This window comes from Salvelinus fontinalis, chromosome 34 (genome assembly GCF_029448725.1).
Source record: "Salvelinus fontinalis isolate EN_2023a chromosome 34, ASM2944872v1, whole genome shotgun sequence".
In the NCBI taxonomy this organism is placed as follows: Eukaryota; Metazoa; Chordata; class Actinopteri; order Salmoniformes; family Salmonidae; genus Salvelinus; species Salvelinus fontinalis.
Window position 1 is genome coordinate 24,061,034 of NC_074698.1, and position 22,149 is coordinate 24,083,182.

The window sequence follows — 22,149 nt, forward strand, 5'->3', positions numbered from 1 at the left end:
CGGTTTCATTTTCTCACTCATGTAATTTCTTCCAACTCCACCTTGTCAGTTTGGGGGCGTAATCCAGCCATCCAATCCAGACAGCCAGATCCATTGGAAACAAATGACTTTCCAATGAGCGCACAGCCTTGTTAAACCGCGTTGGAGTGGCGCCCTTCTCAGTGCTCCTGTGGACCGGCACTGTCAGCCCTCCTATCATTGATGAATAAAGTGATGGAATGTCTCAAATTAAGAAATTAAAGGGGTTAAAATGTCTTTAATTGGTTGGGTGAAAATCAAAACAACAGTTGTACAGTGATTCAAACACACATCAACATACAATAAACCAAATATACAGCTGTCCTTTTACACCTGTCCCTGATCAATGAAAAAATGGTGCAATAGGCCTAGAGTCCGATCTTTTTGCTGTGATTCATATGTCATATTTACACATTTCTCTCCCACGTCATCATTATATTGTTACAATTCATTCAGTGATTAATCGATAATTTTCCTATATGTATCCCTCACCTTTGCAATCCCGAAAGCATTACATCCTGAAGTAAATATGTATTTAGGTATAAGAACTGAATGAGTGACACCACTGGACACCCAACAATAGAACTAAGATGATTTGAACTCCATACTCACAGTTTAGCTTGCAACTAAACAAAACAGCAAGAACAAAAGGTCATCTACATAAGACTTTCATTCAATAAGCACACAATGAAGCATAAAACCAAACTGTAACAAAGGGGAGTAATGTAACTAGGGTATAAAATAGGCTACAGAACCAAAGCTAAAATAACAGTCCCATAGAAAAGCTTATAATATTGCATTTATCTGCCTAATACTGATGGGATTATATTTTTGGCATTATTTGGGTATTTGAGAGATACATGTTAATTGTCATATTAATAGTATAGAATATTAGGCTACCTGTCATTAAAAATGTTTGAATGCTTACCCGAGACCTTCATTTTAGCTTGCACACAAACATACCCAATTGCAATGAGGTTTCAGGACAGTTGGCTAAAAATACATTTTCCTAAAGAATATTTTTTGATGCCACATACTAATAAATGTGTTAGACACCGGTCCCTATTAAAGCACTGTTTGAGTTTACTGGATCCTCGCAGCGAGTTGAGAAGTGAAAGGTCGTGTCCAGGTGTTCATGGCAACGGGGACTCGTTGTACATATCCTCTCCTGGCTCCTCTTCGAACTTCACCTTGCCGTCAGAGGCATCCAGCTACAACAGGTCACACAGTCTCATTAGAGAAACACACACAGTTTAGTTGAGTCACACTGATTTATTAGAGGCAGAATATATTCTAAACCTCCTGAAATGATTTGAAAGATAGCATTTCCAATAGAAATGAAACTGAACCCAATATGTAGAAAATGAATAGCTATACTGACATTCTAGTGATCAACAGCTGAATGGGTATTTTGAAAATGTTCTCTGCAGATTCCATCAGGTCCATACTGTTCTCATGTGTATGTGATTTAGCTAAATCTTCTGACCACTCATCGGCATGACAACATAAGGTACTGACCTGGGACCAGGCTCCTACCCAAAACATATGCATGTGTTGTGATTGTAGTTAACCACATTAAAACATTTGTGTGCCACTTACACATTTCATTTCCTTGTCAGTGAAGAGTGTTCCAGTGATGGCCATGCGCAGGGGGATGGTGAGGATGAGGACAAAGGGCAGAGCCAGGGAGAAGGCACTCATCTTCACCATCCAGAGAGCTCCCAAACACACCATCTGGATCAGAGTGAACAAGTGCATCTTCATAGTAGTTACCTGCAGTAAGGAGATGAGAGAAGGAGGGTTAAGACAGGGGCAACACATTGGAAATATACTTATGTTTACCAGGGGCATAACTTTCACTGGGGACGGGCACATTCTGAAATAGCATTTTTGTCCCCCCCAGTTTTATCTTTAGAATGTGATACAAAACAAGGCAATTGTGTGCTTTAGGACCATGTGGCTGCCTCCGAGTGGTCGGGTAGGCTGTTTTGAGTTTTCATCGTATTGTATAAAAATTCAATACAAAATGATGTCTCCCCCCACTTCTAAAACCAAAGTTGCGCTCCTGATATTTACTATGGTGTAAAACTTGTAAGTGCAAAAGTAATTTATGATTTTTCAGATAATTACGTCGTGATTGCCACAGTGTGTTATTGTGTAGGAATTGTCTGGTATGTTTCATAAATTAAATAATGATATAAAACGATGAAACAGAAAGGAGGACAAATGGGGGGTGGAGAAAGGCAGCATACCCTTTGTGCATAGGCGTCAGCAGGATAGTATTTCCTGGGTACAATAAGCAGAAGCATCCGGTCCCACATCTGGATCCCACTGAGTGAGGTTATACCCATGTAGAGGAAGATTCCAAACAGAGCCGTCATGGGAATCATCTTCAGGATAGGCTCCAAGAGAATGGACACACCTGGGAATAGCAGGAACAACAAACATTTCTCAGACATTTTTAGGAGCTCAACAAAGGACTGTGCTTACCTTTTCTTTAGACACCCAGTGTTCTGTCTGTTCGTCGGGATCGACTGCATCAGCTAAATCTCAGTAGCCTATATGGTAGCACTTACCGACCATGGCGGCCACAAGCATGCCGCTGATCCTTTGCTCCAGCACCTTCTCGATCTCAGGCTTGGGTCCCTTGCTCATGACAGTGAGAGCGTTGGCATGGGTGACAGAACGCACGGTGGCGGCACTCAGCCAGGGCACCCCAAACAGGGAGGCGATGGCACCCATGGTGACCAGGATGAGCAGGTCCAGATGGAAACCAGAGCCTTTCACCATCTTCCTCTCTGGTTTGCTCACAATCAGCCTAGAAAGGTCATAGGTCAAACAATGTTAGGAGGCTTGGTGATTGTGGAAGGACTATGGACATGAAGACAATTTTACTAACGTAGTGATCTGGGATTCGAGGAAGATGAGGATGAAGACCAGCAGGGCTGGCACGCAACACGCGCCCATCATCCAGGCAGGGAAAAGCTTCTTCTCTCCTAGGGGGTTGATGAACCAGCCTCTGGCATTGGGGTTGGACACCATAAGACCCTTGGGCACCACAAGTTTCTGCCAGGGGACACACAAAATACATATGCTGTATTTAATCTATTACTAGATATTCCTTTTTACATGAAACAGTTTAAGGATAGAGTAATATGTTATCCACCGAGATCACCTTTTAGTCAAGACAACACAAACCTATAAATCACTAACCTGAGTGTAGGCATCCTCAATGGTGATATCCACAGCGATCATGAAGAAAATGGCAATGGGAACACCAAAATCTCCAATCATCCGACGAATCTGGTGATAGGGAAAACATATGAAGTGAAGGCTATCACACACAGAACACAGAGGGGGCTCTCCAGCCCTAAAAGACCCTATCCTAAATCACTTCTCTTCAATACTGTTCAGCACTAACATACTGTGTAAGCACCAGGTTGTTAAAAGTTCGCTTTGCTCACAGACATACAGTTGTCATCACTGTTGAAAACAGCTGTAGCTCTTACCGGTCCAGGGAGGAAGTGGCCATTTTTGAACTGACGGAGGAAGTATGCGATGAAGAAACACCCGAACATAAGACACATGGAAAGCAGGGCGGTGTTGGGGTAGGCCCTCTCATGTATGACCTCGTGCACTGTCGTGTTGCCATCCTCATGATACTCTATGTGCTCCTTGACCACCGGGTGGAAAGGGTTTTCCAAGGTGTCGTTCAAGTGATCATAGTTCAGAATCAGAGGGTGAGCTTTGAAGATCTGAATAACAAGAGAAGAAAAGTAGGTATGTAGATTAATTAGCAGCGAAGGACAGGAGGGGTGTGAAGGAAAGGAGAAAGACAGGTTTTATTTCTGTATTTACAGTTGAGGTATAAAAAAGTGCTTAGGATGGTGGATGGATGTAAATGTTGGGATGGATGTGAGGAGATGAGGTGGAGTGATGTGTGGTACCTTGCCGAGCTTGCTGAAGGTCTCGTAGATGAAGATGAGGGAGATGAGGATGGAGAAGATCTCCTGCGTGAAGCGGGAGATGAATTTGACCAGGAAGCTGCCCTCCACGGCCACGATAACCACCACGATGATCACCAGCCACAGGCCTACCCAGATACGGCCCACAATGTACTCAATCTCCTGGGACTTGCAGAACTAGACAATGGGATTTATAAAAATAAGTTGTTTATGTTAATGATGTACTTGTATTGTAACTTTGAAATTCCTAGTTATCATAATAGCCAATGCAAATCATGTCTAATAGGATTGACATCCTGAGGACATGAAGCAGTGATGGCTCAGCATACTGTCATCAGGGGTTAGAGCTAGGGCTCACAGAGCTGTTATGTGAAAGTTCTATGATACATACCGCAAAGAAGGCCTCCTCAAACACCAGCAGTGGTCCAGAGAAGCCGATGACCAATGTAGGCTGGGCTGCGATGAAGGCGAAGATGATGCCCTGGACGCAGGTGGAGATCATCAGCTCAGACACGCCCATCATGTGCTCCGTCTTATCGGCTGGAGGCAGAGGTCAGGGGGATGAAGGGCATGATTATAGAGTCAGTCAGTGCTCCTGTCCTCTATGATACTAGGTGGGTCCCTCCTTCAGACATGAACTCACCCAGCAGGCCTCCGAAGGTGATGGCAGGGGACAGGGCAGCAAAGTAGATGAAGATGACAGCAGCCAGGACCTGGGGGTCAAGGGCGTCTGTGAAGTCACTGATGTAATGGCGGTACCGCCGCTTCATGTCCTTTATCATCCCGCCGAAGGGAATGCCCGTCCGGGCCAGTGGGTCTTCTCTTGGCTCCTCATCGGCCTCATCAGCTGGATACAAAAACAAAACAAATAATGACTCAAAATGAGCACAGACAGAGCAAGTGTTTTGGATGGGTTTAGACTAGAATCTCCAGAATCTCTGTATTTTCTAAACATCAATTTTATTTGGAAAATCATATTAGAAGGAAATGTAGGCCAAATGTAAACAATCCCTAATTTGGAAATTGAATTAACAAGTTATATGTAGATTTAGATTAGTTGTAACTACAGGGTTAGTCTGTGTGACTGACCTTTGGCCCCGCCACCAAATATGATTCGGGTGTCAGAGGGGCGGAGTCTGTCCTTCAGCATTTTCTTCTGGAAGTCAATGATTGGCTGGAGCATGCGCTCGTCCTGGATCTCAGTGGGCGGGATGACGATGCTGCAGTCCATGAAATCAGCGATGGCATTGGTCAATTCCTTGTTAGTCTGGGCTAGGTAAGCCTCCAGACTAAAGACCTGTAGGACCGGAGACGTGGGGAGAGCATTGTTAGCTATTGTAAAACACTGAAAAGATCTAGATACTATGAAGCATCTCCTCATTCTTCCACTCTCCCCTTGTGCTCCTTGGCCTTAATAAGTCCCATCCCTCTTTCGACTCCTATTTTCTCACCCAGTCAGCCATAAGGGCAGCCATGGCACGGCCACTCTCATGGTAATCCACTCCTCCCTGGCTGGGGCCCACCAGCACAAAGACGAAGCGCACCGGCACAGGGGCCTCCAGGGCCCCCTCTATCACCACAGAGTCCCCTAGCCTGACGAAGGCCACGGCAGGCTTCTCCAGGGAGTCCATCACCCCTGGAACAAACACACAGATCAGGCAGAGTATCCAGTTGGGCTCCCGAGTGGCGCAGCGGTCTAAGGCACTACATCTCAGTACTAGAGGCGTCACTACAGACACCCTGGTTCGATTCCAGGAGGTATCACAACCGGCCGTGATTGGGAGTCCCATAGGGCGGCACAGAATTGGCCCAGCGTCGTCCGGGTTTGGCCGGTGTAGGCCGCCATTGTAAATAAGAATTTGTTCTTTACTGACTTGCCTAGTTAAATAAAATAAATATAAAAAGTTGGTGGTGAGTTGTAGTTCACTTTCACACACGACTTACCTGAGAGGACAATCGAGGCTTCCACGCTATCAGTTGTATCTCTCTGAAAAGCGAAGGGAGGAAGGTCAGTTGGTGAGATATTGGGAGAGAAAGATAGATTTATCAAAGAAAGAGGAAGAGAGGTTGAATGAAGTCATGAAGTGCTGCAATGATATGTAGATTTAGCGGTGGGATATAGATCCTAAGCCTAGTGTTACCTGCTTGGTGACAGAGAAGGTCTGCATCTCGATGTCTCCTCCCAGGGGTCGAGCTCCAGCTCCCTCAGACTGACTGCGTCTCTGCAGTAGAGCCCTCAGTAGGCCATCTCTATCAGTGGCACGGATCTCACCCTTGCTCCGCAATTCATCCACAACCTTCTCAGCCACAGCAGACAGACTGCTGGCCTGCAGATCCAGAATGATCGCACCTGAACACACAGACAGAGTTTTGGGATAGGTCAAACATGGCCTGTCGCTGCCTGCCATCTATTGTTGGAATTACGGTTTCATATGGTGGCTCTGTGAAAAGATTCATTTGCTAATAACCTCATGAAATTATCCAGCTTATGTCAAGAAATTATTATAGATTATTATAATAATTATTATAGATTATTATAGATTATTATAGACTACTTCTGATCACTCTCACAGTGAATTTGTTCAGATAGTCACCTGTGCTCATGATCTTGCGAAGCTGGATCAGACTCTTAAAGGTGAGGTACGAGACGTGGGAGGGGCCCCACTTGCCCGTTGCTGGGTTCAAATTCTCCTCATAGCCCACCCAGCGGCCAGTCTCCTGCCAGCTGCTGCCCATGAGCTCATTCAGCTCTACATAGGCCTGAGACACACACACACAACATCATGCTCAGGTTCAAAATGGCAACTTCCTTGTCAATATACTAGGTATCCGTTTATTTGAAGCTATACCCCAAATGGGGCTTACCTGAGCATCCCCTCTGGTGTTGGCATTGGTGTTCAGGTTCAGATAGGCTGAAATACAGAGAGGTAGTGTTCAGTTCTAGCACTCCATTGGAGGCGTACTTGTGTAGGAGAGACATACAGAGGGGAGTAGAGAGAATGTGTTGATGAGCGTTTAGTGCTCACCCTCTGGGTCAGTGTGAATGACGATGCTCTGGATGGCCTGGTCGCTGTCCTCTTCCTGCCTGCTCTGCTCCAGGTCATAGTTGCCACTGTGGCCCGGTGGGGTCCTGGGGAGGGAGGGGGAGGGGGGAGAACCAGGTTAGTGAGGGGGGGCACGGGACGCAGGTGTGCTGCTCCTCAACACCTGTCCATGTCTCACCAGATCTTACAGACAACAGGCCAGGTTGTGTTCCTTTCTTTCATGAAGTATCTGCAGCTTCTGGTGTTTAGTGTTCTGGACAAAAGGGGCAGCAAAAGCCTGTATGACGTCTGTATATTCTGTAGTCTCAGAATCATTCGCTGGTTGTATTACCAGAGATTGGTGACTTCAGTGAGAGACTTGGGCAAGCGCTGCATTATCAGTCCTGCCTTCTCAGATAAGGACGTCATGCTGGTTTAGACCAGTGGGGGGTGATGTTGTATAATCATTTACAGTAGGCCTACTTCTGATCACTCTCACTGACAATCTAGACAACCACTTGATGTAGCTGCATTCACAATATCTTGTTTTAGACTCTTTCACCCATTCATTTAATTCCTTCTAATATTGTTCAGGTTGGACTTTTTGTATGAGGAAATGCTAATTAGACTTAAAAAATGAACTTTTAAGAGGGGAGAGCACTCACGGTCTGATCGGAGATGGGAAAGCAGAGTCACTCTCCTCCTCATAGGACATGACATCCTGGATGGAATCAGAGAGAGAGAGAGGGGGGGGGGGGGGGGGTCAAAGTAAAAGATGTAAATAAAACGTTACAAATACTTTGAATTGACAACTCATATTTCCCCATCCCATTTACTGCATTATTGCAATAAAAATGTGTTTTATCCACCTCTCCAAAAGACAGATCATTCTCCATTGGAGTGTGTCAGTGCTTGCTTCGTCTGTCCTTAAACTTTCAGCAACGTTTGTGCATACCCTGTAATGTGAATGCACATTGACGTAAATTAATAAACACAAACACACTAGAATTAGACACATGAAATACAGACATGCATTTGACCTTTATTTTACCATTGAAACGAACAATCTCTTACAAGAGAGACCTGGCCAAAAAAGCAAAACACTACAGTTTCAAAAAATAAATGTACACATTGAGCAACAACATGGTTTAGGGAAGTGTCGTGCAACTAAGGGTCAAAACACTGACAGACCCTCACTTCATTTTATATCATAGTGTTTACCCTTGCTTTAAACAAATTTAAATGTAGGAGCTCTTGTAATTTCCAGGACTAGTTGAAGCTTGTTCCAAATGGAAGGGAAACTGCTCCTCTTTCACCCCCAGCTACCAAACTAACCCTGATTCAGATGACCATCCTACCCATTCTAGATCACAGAGACATCATTTGTAGATCGGCAGGTAAGGGTGCTCTCGAGCGGCTAGATGTTCTTTACCATTCGGCCATCAGATTTGCCACCAATGCTCCTTATAGGACACATCACTGCACTCTATACTCCCCTGTAAACTGGTCATCTCTGTATACCCGTCGCAAGACCCACTGGTTGATGCTTATTTATAAAACCCTCTTAGGTCTCACTCCCCCCTATCTGAGATATTTACTGCAGCCCTCATTCTCCACATACAACACCCATTCTGCCAGTCCACATTCTGTTAAAGATCCCCAAAGCACACACATCCCTGGGTCGCACCTCTTTTCAGTTCGCTGCAGCTAGCGACTGGAACGAGCTGCAACAAACACTCAAACTGGACCGTTTTATCTCAATCTCTTCATTCGAAGACTCAATCATGAGACACTCTTAGTGACAGTTGTGGCTGCTTTGTGTGATGCATTGTTGTCTCTACCTTCTTGCCCTTTGTGCTGTTGCTCTGCCCAATAATGTTTGCACCATGTTTTTGTGTGCACACTATGTTGTTGTCATGTTGTGTTGCTACCATGCTGTGTTGTCATGTTTTACTGCCTTGTTATGTTGTTGTCTTTGGTCTCTCTTTATGTAGTGTTGTGTCTCTCTTGTTGTGATGTGTGTTTTGTCCTATATTTCTATTGTATTTATTAAAATACATATTTTATCCCAGGCCCCCGTCCCCGCAGGAGGCCTTTTGTCTTTTGGTAGGCCGTCATTGTAAATAAGAATTTGTTCTTAACTGACTTGCCTAGTTAAATAAAATTAAAAATTAAAAGCAATGAACCTTTTTCCTCTAGCTCTGTACGGGCCTAAGGCACAGTCAACAATGCACATGTGAGCGCAGGCGATAGTTGTCATTTTTCTGCTGAACAATGTAGGTACACAGGTGAAAAGGGAGCTGTCTCAGTATGGCCTTATAAATATAAACATACCAATGACTTAGTCTCCGAAGAGCTAAGGAATGCCAGCCCGCTCTCATATAGAGGGGGGATATTAGGGGATTCCCTCTAATGTCACAATCAATGGTTCAACAGTGACATCGAATAAGACCTTGCTCTAGTCTAGACCTCTCAGCTCTATCTTGACCATTTTGGGGGAGGGGAGGGGCTTATGGCCCTGGGCCTGAATAATAATTCTGGGAATACCTGAGACTCAACTGCCCCTGCATCAGTTCTATAACTGGGGTAATCTGGGTTAAACTCCAATTGTGGTCATTTGGGGTAAACTCTGACTGGGGTAATCTGGGGTAAACTCTAAGTAGGGTAATATGGGGTACCTCTAATTGGGGTAATCTGGGGTAAACTCTGACTGGGGTAATCTGGGGTAACCTCTAATTGGGGTAATCTGGGGTAAACTCTGATTGGGTTAATCTGGGGTAAACTCTAATTGGGGTAATCTGGGGTAAACTCTGACTGGGGTAATCTGTGTTAAACTCTGACTGGGTTACTCTGGGGTAAACTCTAACTGGGCTAATCTGGGGTAAACTTTATCTGGGGTAATCTGGTGTCAACTCTAAATGGACTGTTTTTGTCATGTTTTCATGGACTACTCATACACACAGTGAACCCAAATTGGTCACAATGTGTCACAAGCCCAACCAACAGGGCATATGAACCTCTACACAAGTAAGCCTTATAAACACACTTATGACACATTTTGAGGCCCATTTAATCAAGATACCACCAGCTCATGTCACAGCCCCTATGAGCCGGGCTCCTAACCATGAGTCAGCCGTTGAGACAGTGTGGCCCTTGCAGTGGTTTGAGTGGGAGACTCACAGAGTCTTATCTCTGGTTTACGCCCTCCTCAGGCCAGACAGACACCCTAGTGCTCTAGTCATCTATTACAGTAACGTACAATATTACAATTCATACTGTAACAACTATTTGGTACAGTAACTTGTAATTTAAGAGTTCTACTCTACTCCAAAAACAGTAAAGAGAAAAAAAGTCTGGTAGTACAATGACAGGCAATACAAATCTTTAAGTGTAAAGTGAGAAGTAGAATATTTTAATGTGTATTAACTTAAAATTGTGTCTTCATATATCTGGTTACACAATGAACATGTAGTGCTCCAAATACACATAAAACAATGTTGATTAGAAATACTATGCAAATGTGTATAACATTGGAACAACAGAGGCTGATGGACAGATAAGAAGACACTGTTCACTACCGCCAAAGTCTCTCAAACCTTGTGGCCCTGAGTTTTTTAAACCTCCGTCGACCACTAAATTAAGGTGAGCGGGAAACTTTAAAAAGTCAACTTTCTTCACATATACCATCACTAATTAAACTGATGAAGAGAAGTGTGATGTTATCTGTTATTTGAAACATCACGGTCCACAACCAAACACTACAGACCTTAAATTGTACTATACAACTCACACATAATGCTGGTTAGATTTTACAGTCATTTTTGTACCAATTACAAACAAGAAAAAAAGCACCTGGGTCATTGTACGGTTAGTTAGCAACAGACTTATTGAGAGACTTGGGTTGTAGAAAGACAAACTCCAACTTGCAGCTATGTCATTCCAAAAATGTATTCTCACTGATAGGCATTTATGATACAATTTTAGTATAAACCTCAGATACAATGAAAGTTAGATAAAGTTATCTGTCGCATGTTTCATTCAAATCCCCACCTTTTCTCATCTGTACTCCACTCAATACCACTGACCCCAAGCCCCCTCAATGACAGATCCCCAGTAAAGGACCCCCGGCCTGGGAGGCCACACCCTTACCTGCACCAAGGTGATCCAGCCTAGTCTGTGGCAGTAGAAATAGGTTGATCGCCACGATGCTAACGTAAACGTACCCAATGATAGAGTGACCTGGGGCTGATGGAGAGGCAGAGAGAGAGAAAGAGAGAAATGGAGGGAACACCCATTTGAAAGTACGCCGGGGCAAGAAACGCTGTACTACGTTCAGCACCAACGGGGATAGAGAGATAAGGCCTGTGTGACAGACAAACAGCCCTATCGATGTGGCCCACCTTGGGCCAGGGATATCCCAACCCTCCTCTCTCCCCTCCGCCCTCTCTGTTTGGAATGCTGCCAAGTCAGGACACAGGGTGCCAGAGAGACCAAACCTGGATGGACCAACAGGACCAGCTTCACCCTGCATGGAGGGGAAAGGGGGTATGCAAGGGGGGCACTCTATCAGGATGTGAGCATCTTGACTTCTGACGTCCTCTTGTTTTACGAACTAGGGATTCCCTTCTATGAAAGGAGGGATTCCTCCTCATGATGACCTTGAGTGGGTTTTATTATTAAATTAAACTTTTTCCATTAAGAGCTGCCAAACCTATAAGCAGGCCTCAGTCACACTTTATTTGGATAGTCCGGATTTTCCATCAGTAGATGGTCTACAGATGGTCGTACTATCAACAATCTGTTAATAAGCAACTCCTTGCCAAGGTTACGGTTAGGGTTAGGTTAAGAATAAGGGTTAGAGTAAGGTTAGGGTTAGAGTTAGGTTTAGGGTTAGGATAATGGTTAAGGTTAGGGATAGAGCTAGGGTTAGTAGATAGTTAGTTGAAATGTTACTGATAGTCTGTAGATAGTGCATACAGCATCTACAAATGGACTATCCAAATAAAGTGTTACCCAGGCCCCCACTGACACATGCCGTACTGTATGACCTACTGTAACTCCCCCATCACCCTGTGGCTTAATGTTCAGACCATCTGATCAACCTTGATCCATTTAGGACCTTGATTGGGTCTTGGTTTTCAAACACTAGAAACTCATGACAGCAACATACAATGAAACAAGTAAATATATCTTGTGTATCCAAATACAGAGAGCCTGATGGTGGGGGTCTGTGGGTGACCTGTACCATACCTCTATGAGAGAGGAGAGGAACATCCATCCGGACTTGTAATGAGATGAACAGAGATTGAAATATTTAACTCTATTTCCATTTGCTCTGATTCTACAAAACACACAACATACTGTATCTGTATTTGTATCTGAATACCTGTATGAACGATCTCTCCAGCTTTGCGTGAGGAACTTTCTCTATTTTGTGCACCTGCTGTAAGGGAAATAACAAAATGTTTATACTACTGTAAATGCTGGCCCTTGTAATTGAAAAACCGTAAAGCCCGGTATGAAATACATTTTTATTAAATGGCTCAATGCTTGTTGGATCTTTCTTTTTTTTGGCGAGGTAACTTTGAGGAAATCAATAACATCCCCTGTTACCACTCAACAACTATTGTTACTTTAAACGCAAATGTTATTGATGCACCACCACCATTCTTGCCAGTAGTCAATTAATACTGAATCAATCTGTTAAAAGCATGAATTGGAAATGAGAAATATGACAGTGTGTTCATCCATGCTCATGACAGAGGGGTTACTAGATAAGCAGTGGACCACACCCATGTGTTTACTTTAGAGCAGGGGTACTCATCTCTTGCCCTATGAGGTCCGGAGCCTGATGGTTTTCGGTTCTACCTGATAATTAATTGCACCCACCTGGTGTCCCAGGTCTAAATCGGTCCCTTATTAGAGGGGAACAATGAAGAAATGGAGTGGAACTGTCTTCAAGGCTTCAAGTTGAATTTCAGGGCTCTAGATGTTCACTGCACTTGGGCTTTTGCATTCACTATTTTTCCCCATAGCTGTCTCAGAGCTAAATGGTATTGTAATGTACTCATTGTGAACATGTGATCTGATCAGCCTTTTATGTTATGTATATGTAAATTAAATGTTATAAGCAGGAACTGAAGCATTCTGGGAATGATAATAGTGTGTCTTGTTGAGGGAGTATCAAAGGTATTGAATTACTGAGAAAACAATAAATAATAGGACAAATCAAAAGGGGAGAAGCCTGAGAGAGAAAGAGAGACAGACAGACATAGAGCAAATAGGGATTTTGCTGTGACACAGGGCAGTTATCATTAATAGTGGAGGTCCATCTGCTGTGTCCATATGCCTCTGTACTGTACCTCTTTAGCATTATCGTATGTAATATGCAGAACATAGATGAGGACATAATTCTCTTGGGATTGTTTGTCTTGGGAGTCATGGTGTCCTTGGTTCAATCCCCACAAGGAACAATGTATTCCCGGCCATTAGCTACAATATTGACAAACTACAGAGGCTGTTGGTTGCATCCTTCTTGTGACATACAGTCACTTACCAGCTTCATAATTGATCGAAACCGATGCAGGAGGGAATCTCCTCTAACAAATCATATGACAAACCAATAACACCATAAAAATTCATACTTCACAGAGTTGAGAAATTACTGTTGACTGGTATGGAGGGGTCTCTTGCAAAAATTATCATGGCAACCCAATCATGTATGAATTATACAATGCTAATTTTGAATGCTTCAATTCATAAAGTTCTGATGGGGGAATTGTGTGGCACAAAATGGGCGGCAGAGACGGTGACAGTACTATGGAGCTCATAGACTGAGACGATAGGCTCTATCAGGCATAGAGCAAGCAGGCTTGCATGAATTATCACTCCTTACCAGAGCCTGTACCCTGGACCCACCTAGCCAGTGTCAGCCACTTACCACCCAAGGAGCAGAAACTCATAAAGGGCCAAAGTGCAAAACCATCAACCAAGCAAAGGGAATTCAACAGACAGTTCACAACGCAGAACATACTGTAGAAGTCAGATACATGTGAAAACTAATCCAGCAAATATCACTTCACAGAATAGGACTTTTTAACATTGAGTTGAGTATGGCAAGTAATAGAAAACTGTAGGCAAAGGATTTTGCCTGTGTCACCCTCTAGTGTACAAATGTGCCTCAGTGAAAACAAGTGTCTGTATGGTTGCGGTCTCCTCCTTCCTCCTGTGTTGCCAGTAAAGCCTGGGTTCTGCCTGCGTTGCCAGTAAAGCCTGGGTTCTGAACATGACCACAATTAGGAAGAAAACAAACATTGTCATTTTATTTGGAGATTGAAGTTCTCTCAGTGGGTATCAATGTCATTTTATTTTGAGATTGAAGTTCTCTCAGTGGGTATCAAACAATGTCATTTTATTTTGAGATTGAAGTCCTCTCAGTGGGTATCAAACAATGTCATTTTATTTTGAGATTGAAGTCCTCTCAGTGGGTATCAAACATTGTCATTTTATTTTGAGATTGAAGTCCTCTCAGTGGGTATCAAACAATGTCATTTTATTTTGAGATTGAAGTCCTCTCAGTGGGTATCAAACAATGTCATTTTATTTTGAGATTGAAGTCCTCTCAGTGGGTATCAAACAATGTCATTTTATTTTGAGATTGAAGTCCTCTCAGTGGGTATCAAACAATGTCATTTTATTTTGAGATTGAAGTCCTCTCAGTGGGTATCAAACAATGTCATTTTATTTTGAGATTGAAGTCTTCTCAGTGGGTATCAAACAATGTCATTTTATTTTGAGATTGAAGTTCTCTCAGTGGGTATCAATGTCATTTTATTTTGAGATTGAAGTCCTCTCAGTGGGTATCAAACAATGTCATTTTATTTTGAGATTGAAGTCCTCCCAGTGGGTATCAAACATTGTCATTTTATTTTGAGATTGAAGTCCTGTCAGTGGGTATCAAACATTGTCATCAGCCATCAATAACAGTATTCAGCGATGATAATTCAAATGGCGTGTGATGAACATGGGCTGATGTCTGGTTAGTGTAGCAGACAGACCAGTGGGTGGTGGCCTTCATTACCATAACTAGCAATTAATCTACTCAACTGACCAGTTCTACTTAAAGCTAATTGCAAAGCATCAGTTGCAATATGGGAGATCAATACACAGTAACACAACGCGAGACAGGCTTCAGCAGCTCAAATTGATCGTTTATCTGGCTGATGATGGTGCTGTAAACAGATAGGCATAGAAGATCTGGAATAAGGAAGTTCCACCCAACCAGACTTCACATGTCCTCCCTTTCTCTGATCCCATAACATAGGAGCTGCCAGGACTGGGTTCATCATACTATAAACCTTTCAGCTTTTGGCTACAGTAATCATATAATGTCCTGGAACACTGCAATGGGAGCAGAGAGAGAGAAGGAACAGAAAGGAGTCTCTGCTGTGTGAGTGGTGACAGACAGCAGCATTGGTCTGAGTGATAACTGTTGGAGGATGGAGGGAACTGAGATCTACAGGATGACACAAGGTGAGCGATTTCTGGTCCACTTTTCCACTTGCTTGCCACCATAGGTGTTCTGGAGAGCATCCCTGACCTGAAGGGGCATACACATTGTTGAGACCATTTGTGTAGATTTCAAAACATTTGTGTCAATTTCAGTGATGTAAACAAACTGTCTGAAGTTGACAGTTCTGCAACTTCAGAGGAGAAAGCTTCCTTTACTCACATCCTTTTCCATGGGGAAGCCACCTGTTTCCAGCTTGGAGAAGACCAGCTCCCCGTTGATCTCCAGCTCAAAGCTGCCTGCAGAAACAACAGCATCACACTTCTCTTCAAAACAAATGTAGGTTTAACCTTGATGGACACATACACAAAACAGGTATGAAAACTGGTATTTTACCAAAAAGAATAGGTAAATATGACAACAATACATTTCACTGTAGACACTGTGCTTCTACATCTGCATTGCTTGCTCTTTGGGGATTTAGGCTGGGTTTCTGTATAGCACTTTGTGACAACAGCTGATGTAAAAATGTCTTTATAAAATAAATGTGATTGATTGGTTATCCAGCTGACCTTTTCGTCCTACAAAGCCTGACACCTCCGCCTCAGGAATCTCCACAGCAACAGCCTGCTGAAGTTTCTTGTAGCGGGGCTCGTACCCTCATTGGCCACTGAAACAGTGATAGAAAACCAAAACTGTGATGAATAATTAAAACGGCATAAAAACATACAACATACAGACTCAACCTGAGTGTTAAAAGGTATGGCAGTTGCCATATTTCCATAGTTTGCATAATGGAAATGTTCCATGACTTCCAGTTTCCGGCCTCTTTGTTAATCAAACGCATCCTCCCAGATATAAATGAATATAAACCTACCAGTACTCCACTCTGATCTGCACCACACCCATGGCTTTTGACCCAGATTCTTCTTCTCACTCCTTTCTTCTTGATTGTGCTTCGCTGATGTAAAGGTGTTTTGCCCAGATGACTGAGGTTGGAGTAAGAAACCTCAATATGAAAATACAATAGCAGCAATCGTAACCTGCCTCCTTAGTTATAAGTAAGTCTAATATGGTATATTGGATTACACGTTAACTGTCCCAGGTAGGGTTGGGCCAGTGATCAACTGAAACAGGCAAGTTACTACATGATAGTTAACGGTCTTTTCATGTAAACAATAAAACATTGCAAAAACAAAAACCATTGACAATCGAGACACCAAAGGCTCATCATCCTGAGTTATTTGAAGTTTCTATCATTTTCTATGGTAATGGATAAGTTCTAGAAAAACATTGAAACGTGTATTGTGACAATAATATAGCTGGGCAGGGTATTGGATTCCATGTCAAGACCATAACATGCAGGAACAACACCTCCACAAAATGTCATATCTGAGAGGATCTATTCCTACTCAGAATGAGTTGGAAACATTTCAGTTAACAGAAGTACATAGCTAGCTTGATGGTAGTGGTATTTTGAGCTGAACACCAGTTAATTCAGGAAGAAAACTGAAATGTAAATTCCAATTGCCCTGAACATCTATTCAATGTGGAATTATAATTTCAGTTTACTTCCTGACTCTAATTAATTAAAATTGACCGCAAACCTGCTTAACACATTCAATACAGGAAGAAAAACTCGGACACACTTTACTGTAGCCAGTCAGCAGGGTTTAATCAATGCAAACGTACCAAGATGCTTCTTGCTCCAAAGGCTTTTCTCTTCCTACTGCAGTTGTCATGGCTGGCTCTGTGTTGACATTACAGCGTGGGTGTAGCCTACAGCTGTTCCCCCATAGAATGATCACATGACAGTGGCATTCGATGTCTGAATGTGAGCATCAACAAGAGAGTAATTACTGAGACCTGAGTAACACACCTGAGGTGCTATGTTGCCATGGGGACGTACTGTATGGAGAGTTCAGACCTGTGAATGAGCCAATACTCTAATAATATGGTAATATGTTGTCACATAGCCCTTTAGAACGGACATGTTCTCCATTCTAATGGAGTTGAGTAGTTATTACAGAAGTGAAACAAAGAGAAGAAAAAACATGTTAAGTAGTTTTGAGCATGACAAGTTAAAACAATACTAACATATTTATACAGTTAAATAATCCATAACTTTATTTTGTGATAGAAGTTCTCCTAATGGGTATCATACTTGACAGCCATGGGAAACAGAAAAAAATAGTATTCAGAGATGATTTTCAATAAACTGTGCGCATAAACAGAGGCTGATGAGGTGTCGTTAGTGATAGACAGACCAGTGAGAGATGGCTTTCAAAACAACAAAGGATTTATCTACTTGCAAGATCAGCTCTACTAATAGTAAAGCTGATCATATATAAAAGCCACTGAGTCAATGAAAATGCATTATCTATGATTCAGTGGCAGTATACAATTGCAAATTCACAAGAGGTTTGGATACTACAGTGTTTCTCACGTTTCTGCTAAAGAGAACAGTTCAAAACAGAGATATAGTTCACTGTTAAAGACACTGCCTGGAATGCTCCAGGCAGATTAGCTATAAGATGGACAAAACTGAAGAAAAAACCCCTGATTACATCCAAGTTCCGACATTGATAGAATTATTTTCAGAGGGCTGAAAATAATTGAGCTCCTTCCCTTCTTGCTTTTGGTACTCAATGACATTTATCTTTTACATTCATCAAAACTTTGTTTATGTCTGGCCAATGATGGTGCTGTATTATTTGAGAGGAATTAGAACAATCAGGCAGTAACTGTCTGCCAGGCAATGAGGCTTTTGGAATATAATAGGGTGCTCCCCCCAACCCGTCTGCCCCTCGATCTTACGGTCTCCTCCATTTCTCTGATCCCATAACATAGGAGCTGCCAGGACTGGGGTCATCATACTATAAACCTTTCAGCTTTGGGCTACAGTAATCATATAAGTCCTGGAACACCTCAATGGGAGCAGAGAGAGAGGGGAGAGAGAAGGCACAACAAAACCTTACGACAGGTTGTACTCTAAATCAAAGACAGTGGTCTTAGTCAAACTCTGCTAGTGTAGTTTCAACAGAGAGTTGTGTGTCACCCTCATGCCCTGTTAGTGCAAAGGCTGAGTGAGTAATGACAGTGGCAGTGATGGATGCGCACTGTCCTGTCTTCAGCATGCTGCTGTCAGGAGAGGGCAGGGTTGGAGAATAGAGGGAGAGGAGATCTACAGGATGACACAAGGCGGGCGGCTCTTGGTGATCTTCTCCACTGGCTTGCCATCATTGGCTTTCTGTATAGCGTCCATGATCTGCAGGGGGACAAGACATCTTGTGTCATTGGGGGTAGTCATTGGCAGTTGACACACACAGTGTGTCAGACATTAAAATGACAGCCTTGTAAGAAGTTAACAACTTACGTCGTCTTCATATGGGAAGCCGCTTGTTTCGAGCTTGGAGAAAACTACTTGCCCGTTGATCTCAATCTCAAAACTGCCTGCAGAAACAAAAGCATCAAATCAAGGAAAACAATGTAGTCTGAGAATATAGTAGAGACATACACTCACCAGCCAGTTTATTAGGTACACCACCCAGAAAATGGTTCACTTCTACAGACAGTGAGTCATGTGGCCGTGGCTAGCTGTATAAAGCAGGCAGACCGGCAGAGGCATTCAGTTGCTGTGTGATTGGATGTTAGAAGAATGGGCAAAACGAGTAACCTAAGTGACTTTGAGTGCGGTATGATCGTTGGTGCCAAGCACATCGGATCGAGCATCTCAGAAACGGCCTCCTGGGCTTTTCAACGACAACAGTGTCTAGGGTTTCCCCAGAATGTTGCAACAAACCAAAACAATCCAGTCAGCGGCAGTTCTGTGGGCAAATACAGCTCATTGATGAGAGGTCAAAGGAAAAGCTAACAGGCGGGCCACAAACAGCCAAATAACGGCGCAGTACAACAGTGGTGTGTAGAATGGCATTTTAGAACGCACATCTCATCAATCCTTGTCACGGATGGGCTGTTGCAGCAGACATCCACACCGGGTTCCACTCATATCAGTTAAAAACAAGAAGAAACGTCTCCAGTGGGCACGCGATCGCCAACACTGGACAATTGAGAAGTGGAAAAACATCACCTGGTCCGACGAATCCCGGTTCCTGTTGCTTTATGCTGATGGCAGAGTTAGGATTTGGCGTAAGCAGCATGAGTCCATGGACCCATCCTGCCTGGTGTCAATGGTACAGGCTGATGGCGGTGGTATACCACGATCCAAACTGCAGCAACTGCATGATGCCGTCGCATCAGTGTTGACCAACATCCCTTTGGAATGTGTCCGACTTGAAGAAGCAATTTTTCCCCAAATAATTCAGGGCGTTCTGGAGGCACAGGGGGGGGGGGGGGGGTCCGTGTGGCGGCACTGTCATTACTCACTCAGCCTTTGCACTAACTCGGCATGAGGGTGACACACACCTCTCTAATAAACTGTCCAGTGAGTATATAGCTACACAGAAGAAAGAACATGTAACGATGTCAAAATGCTTCACATTATTAGTGTACTTATCAACACTGTACATACCTGTATTGTCTGTAGTAGGCTATGTGGAAAGGGCCAACTTACCTTGCCTTCCTACGAAGCCCGACACTTCCGCTTCAGTGAATTCCGCGGTGACTAACCGCGCGAACTCCTGATAGCGGGGCTCGTAACCTCATCCACCGCTAAAGACAACGACAAAACAAAAACATGGCTTAGTGATGAATAATTAACCCTAAAGTAGTTGGGGGGAAATGTCCAAGCAATGTCTAAAGTAAACATTCATCAACTAACGTTAGCTAGCATAAAACATAGCCCGTTTCATAATAAAAGAGTGGGCACTCTGCGCTATGAAGGTGGCTGGTTCGAGCTGCTAGTTACTGTAGCTACAGTAGCTACCTAAAACGCATGGGAGCTGCTTAAAAAAAGGGAGAATAATCCAACAAATGGAAAATAAACATACCAGTATTCGACTTTGACTTGCACACCCATGGCTGTTGAAGAAACTAGCTAGCTTGCTAGTTCCTTCTTCTCGATGAGCTGATTCAGGTTTGACCTAACGACACGATTGTGTAACACAGATGCTAAAAATGCTAACTAGCTAGCTAAAGCGTATGAGCAGAGAAATGCTTTTGGTTGGTGTAACCAGAGGTGGGAGGAGCGAGAAAAAGCAGGAAGAAAATACTACCAGGGACCTGTTCCAATACTTTTGAAATTCATCCATCCTTTCCCTTTCTTCTTCCCTTCTTTGAGATGATTTATAATCTGTTTGAATGGCAAATACTATAGACATATAGGTGAGGTTTGGGTCGTTATTGGTGACACTGCAATGAACAATCCAACTTTGTAGCAAAAAAACAATTGCAGTAGCAGTATTTTAAAACAATGGACAATTGTCTGTCCATTGCATAGTTTGCCATTTTTGTCCTAGGAATGCTGTCAAAATGAATGTTTGGTATGCAAGTGTAACAGTATAACTTTACGGCGTCCCCTCGCCACGACACGGGCGCGAACCATGGACCCTCTGCACACATCAACAACAGTCGCTAGCCATTTCACATCCGTTACACAAGATTGCAGTTTTTACCTATCGGAATCAGACTGCACCAATTCATTAAGACATGCTTAACAACATGATGTATACACTGCCTCTCTGTCATGGGCAAGTCAACATAAGATAATAACTGTACAGATGTACTGCATCAATGACAAAGGTGGGCTAGGCAGATGACAATCTCAGACGGATGAGTCATGTCATAAAATTGGGTATTTTTCTTCCTTATCTTTTACTTTTGCAAGGCATGCTGACTCAGAGGAGTGACTTGTTGATGTCTCTTTAACTGCAATAAATTGCTGGCTCCTTACTTATGCTGCATTCATAACCAAGTGGGAAAGTAGTATTTACCACATATACAACTGGTAAAAATCCAGTTTAATGGCCCTCCAACTGGTAATTACTATTGGGAAGCTCGTCTGTCATCCCTGAGCTCCAACTTCTCCCACATGCTGAACTCTGACATCACCTACTAAGGAAATTACAATTTTCGGGAAGTACATTTCTTTATTTAACCTTTATTTTATCAGTGAGTCATACTGAGACCAAGGTTAATTTTACAGATTAGCCCTGAATTACACAAATTACAGAAAATACACATCAAAATATAAATACAAATTGCAAGCAGAAAGAAAAACACGTTCATAAAAAACAAACACATTCATCAGTAATAAGGTCCTCAATCAGCTTTCTGAATTGGCCTAGAGGCCAATTGTTCCACAATTAAGGTGCAAGAAAACTCAGTAGAGACCAAAGGAATTTCTAGAGTTAGCCATCCCTGAAACCGGGTGTGGTAGCTCGTATGTCTAAAGTTTAGTAATGATGTTAAGTACAGTGGGTCTTTTTGTAAAAGAGCTTTATAAATTAAAACATAGCAATATATCAACCTACATGTCATCAAAGAGGGCCAACCAACATTCTAGTAGAGAATACAGTGATGAGTACTAAAATTGTTGCCCGTAATAAATCGCAGTGCGCTATTATAAACTGCAACTAACAGCTTTAATGAAGTGGCAGCTGCATTTATATAGATGATGTCGCCATAGTCTAGGACCGATAGGAATGTCTACTGAATAATCTGCTTTCTACTAAAC

General features: G+C 43.0%; 1 protein-coding gene and 2 pseudogenes across 1 annotated transcript; all 3 read right to left on the reverse strand.

The window, feature by feature from the left end:
- Positions 1-236: 236 nt before the first annotated feature.
- LOC129833541 (band 3 anion exchange protein) lies at positions 237-11,332 on the reverse strand. Its single transcript, XM_055898212.1, has 20 exons — positions 11,156-11,332; positions 7,876-7,962; positions 7,672-7,727; positions 7,010-7,113; positions 6,849-6,895; positions 6,578-6,743; positions 6,125-6,333; positions 5,928-5,970; positions 5,435-5,619; positions 5,073-5,280; positions 4,627-4,830; positions 4,375-4,523; positions 3,966-4,160; positions 3,528-3,773; positions 3,232-3,321; positions 2,918-3,084; positions 2,595-2,836; positions 2,271-2,440; positions 1,618-1,791; positions 237-1,229 (listed from the first exon to the last, which is right to left on the reverse strand). Exons 2-20 carry the CDS (start codon positions 7,900-7,902, stop codon positions 1,152-1,154), a joined length of 2,760 nt encoding a protein of 919 aa, XP_055754187.1. The 5' UTR covers positions 7,903-7,962; positions 11,156-11,332; the 3' UTR covers positions 237-1,151.
- A 2,974-nt stretch (positions 11,333-14,306) lies between these two features.
- LOC129833546 (migration and invasion enhancer 1-like) lies at positions 14,307-17,295 on the reverse strand (annotated as a pseudogene).
- LOC129833548 (migration and invasion enhancer 1-like) lies at positions 17,165-20,627 on the reverse strand (annotated as a pseudogene).
- Between the last annotated feature and the right edge of the window lie 1,522 nt (positions 20,628-22,149).

Coding starts and splice junctions, on each gene's coding strand:
- LOC129833541 (XM_055898212.1), bottom strand. CDS start 7,902: ATGGAGAATGATCTGTCTTTTGGAGAG. Junction 2,837..2,917: donor CTCGAATCCCAGATCACTAC/GTTAGTAAAATT, acceptor TGACCTTTCTAG/GCTGATTGTGAGCAAACCAG. Junction 2,441..2,594: donor GCTTGTGGCCGCCATGGTCG/GTAAGTGCTACC, acceptor TGCTATTCCCAG/GTGTGTCCATTCTCTTGGAG.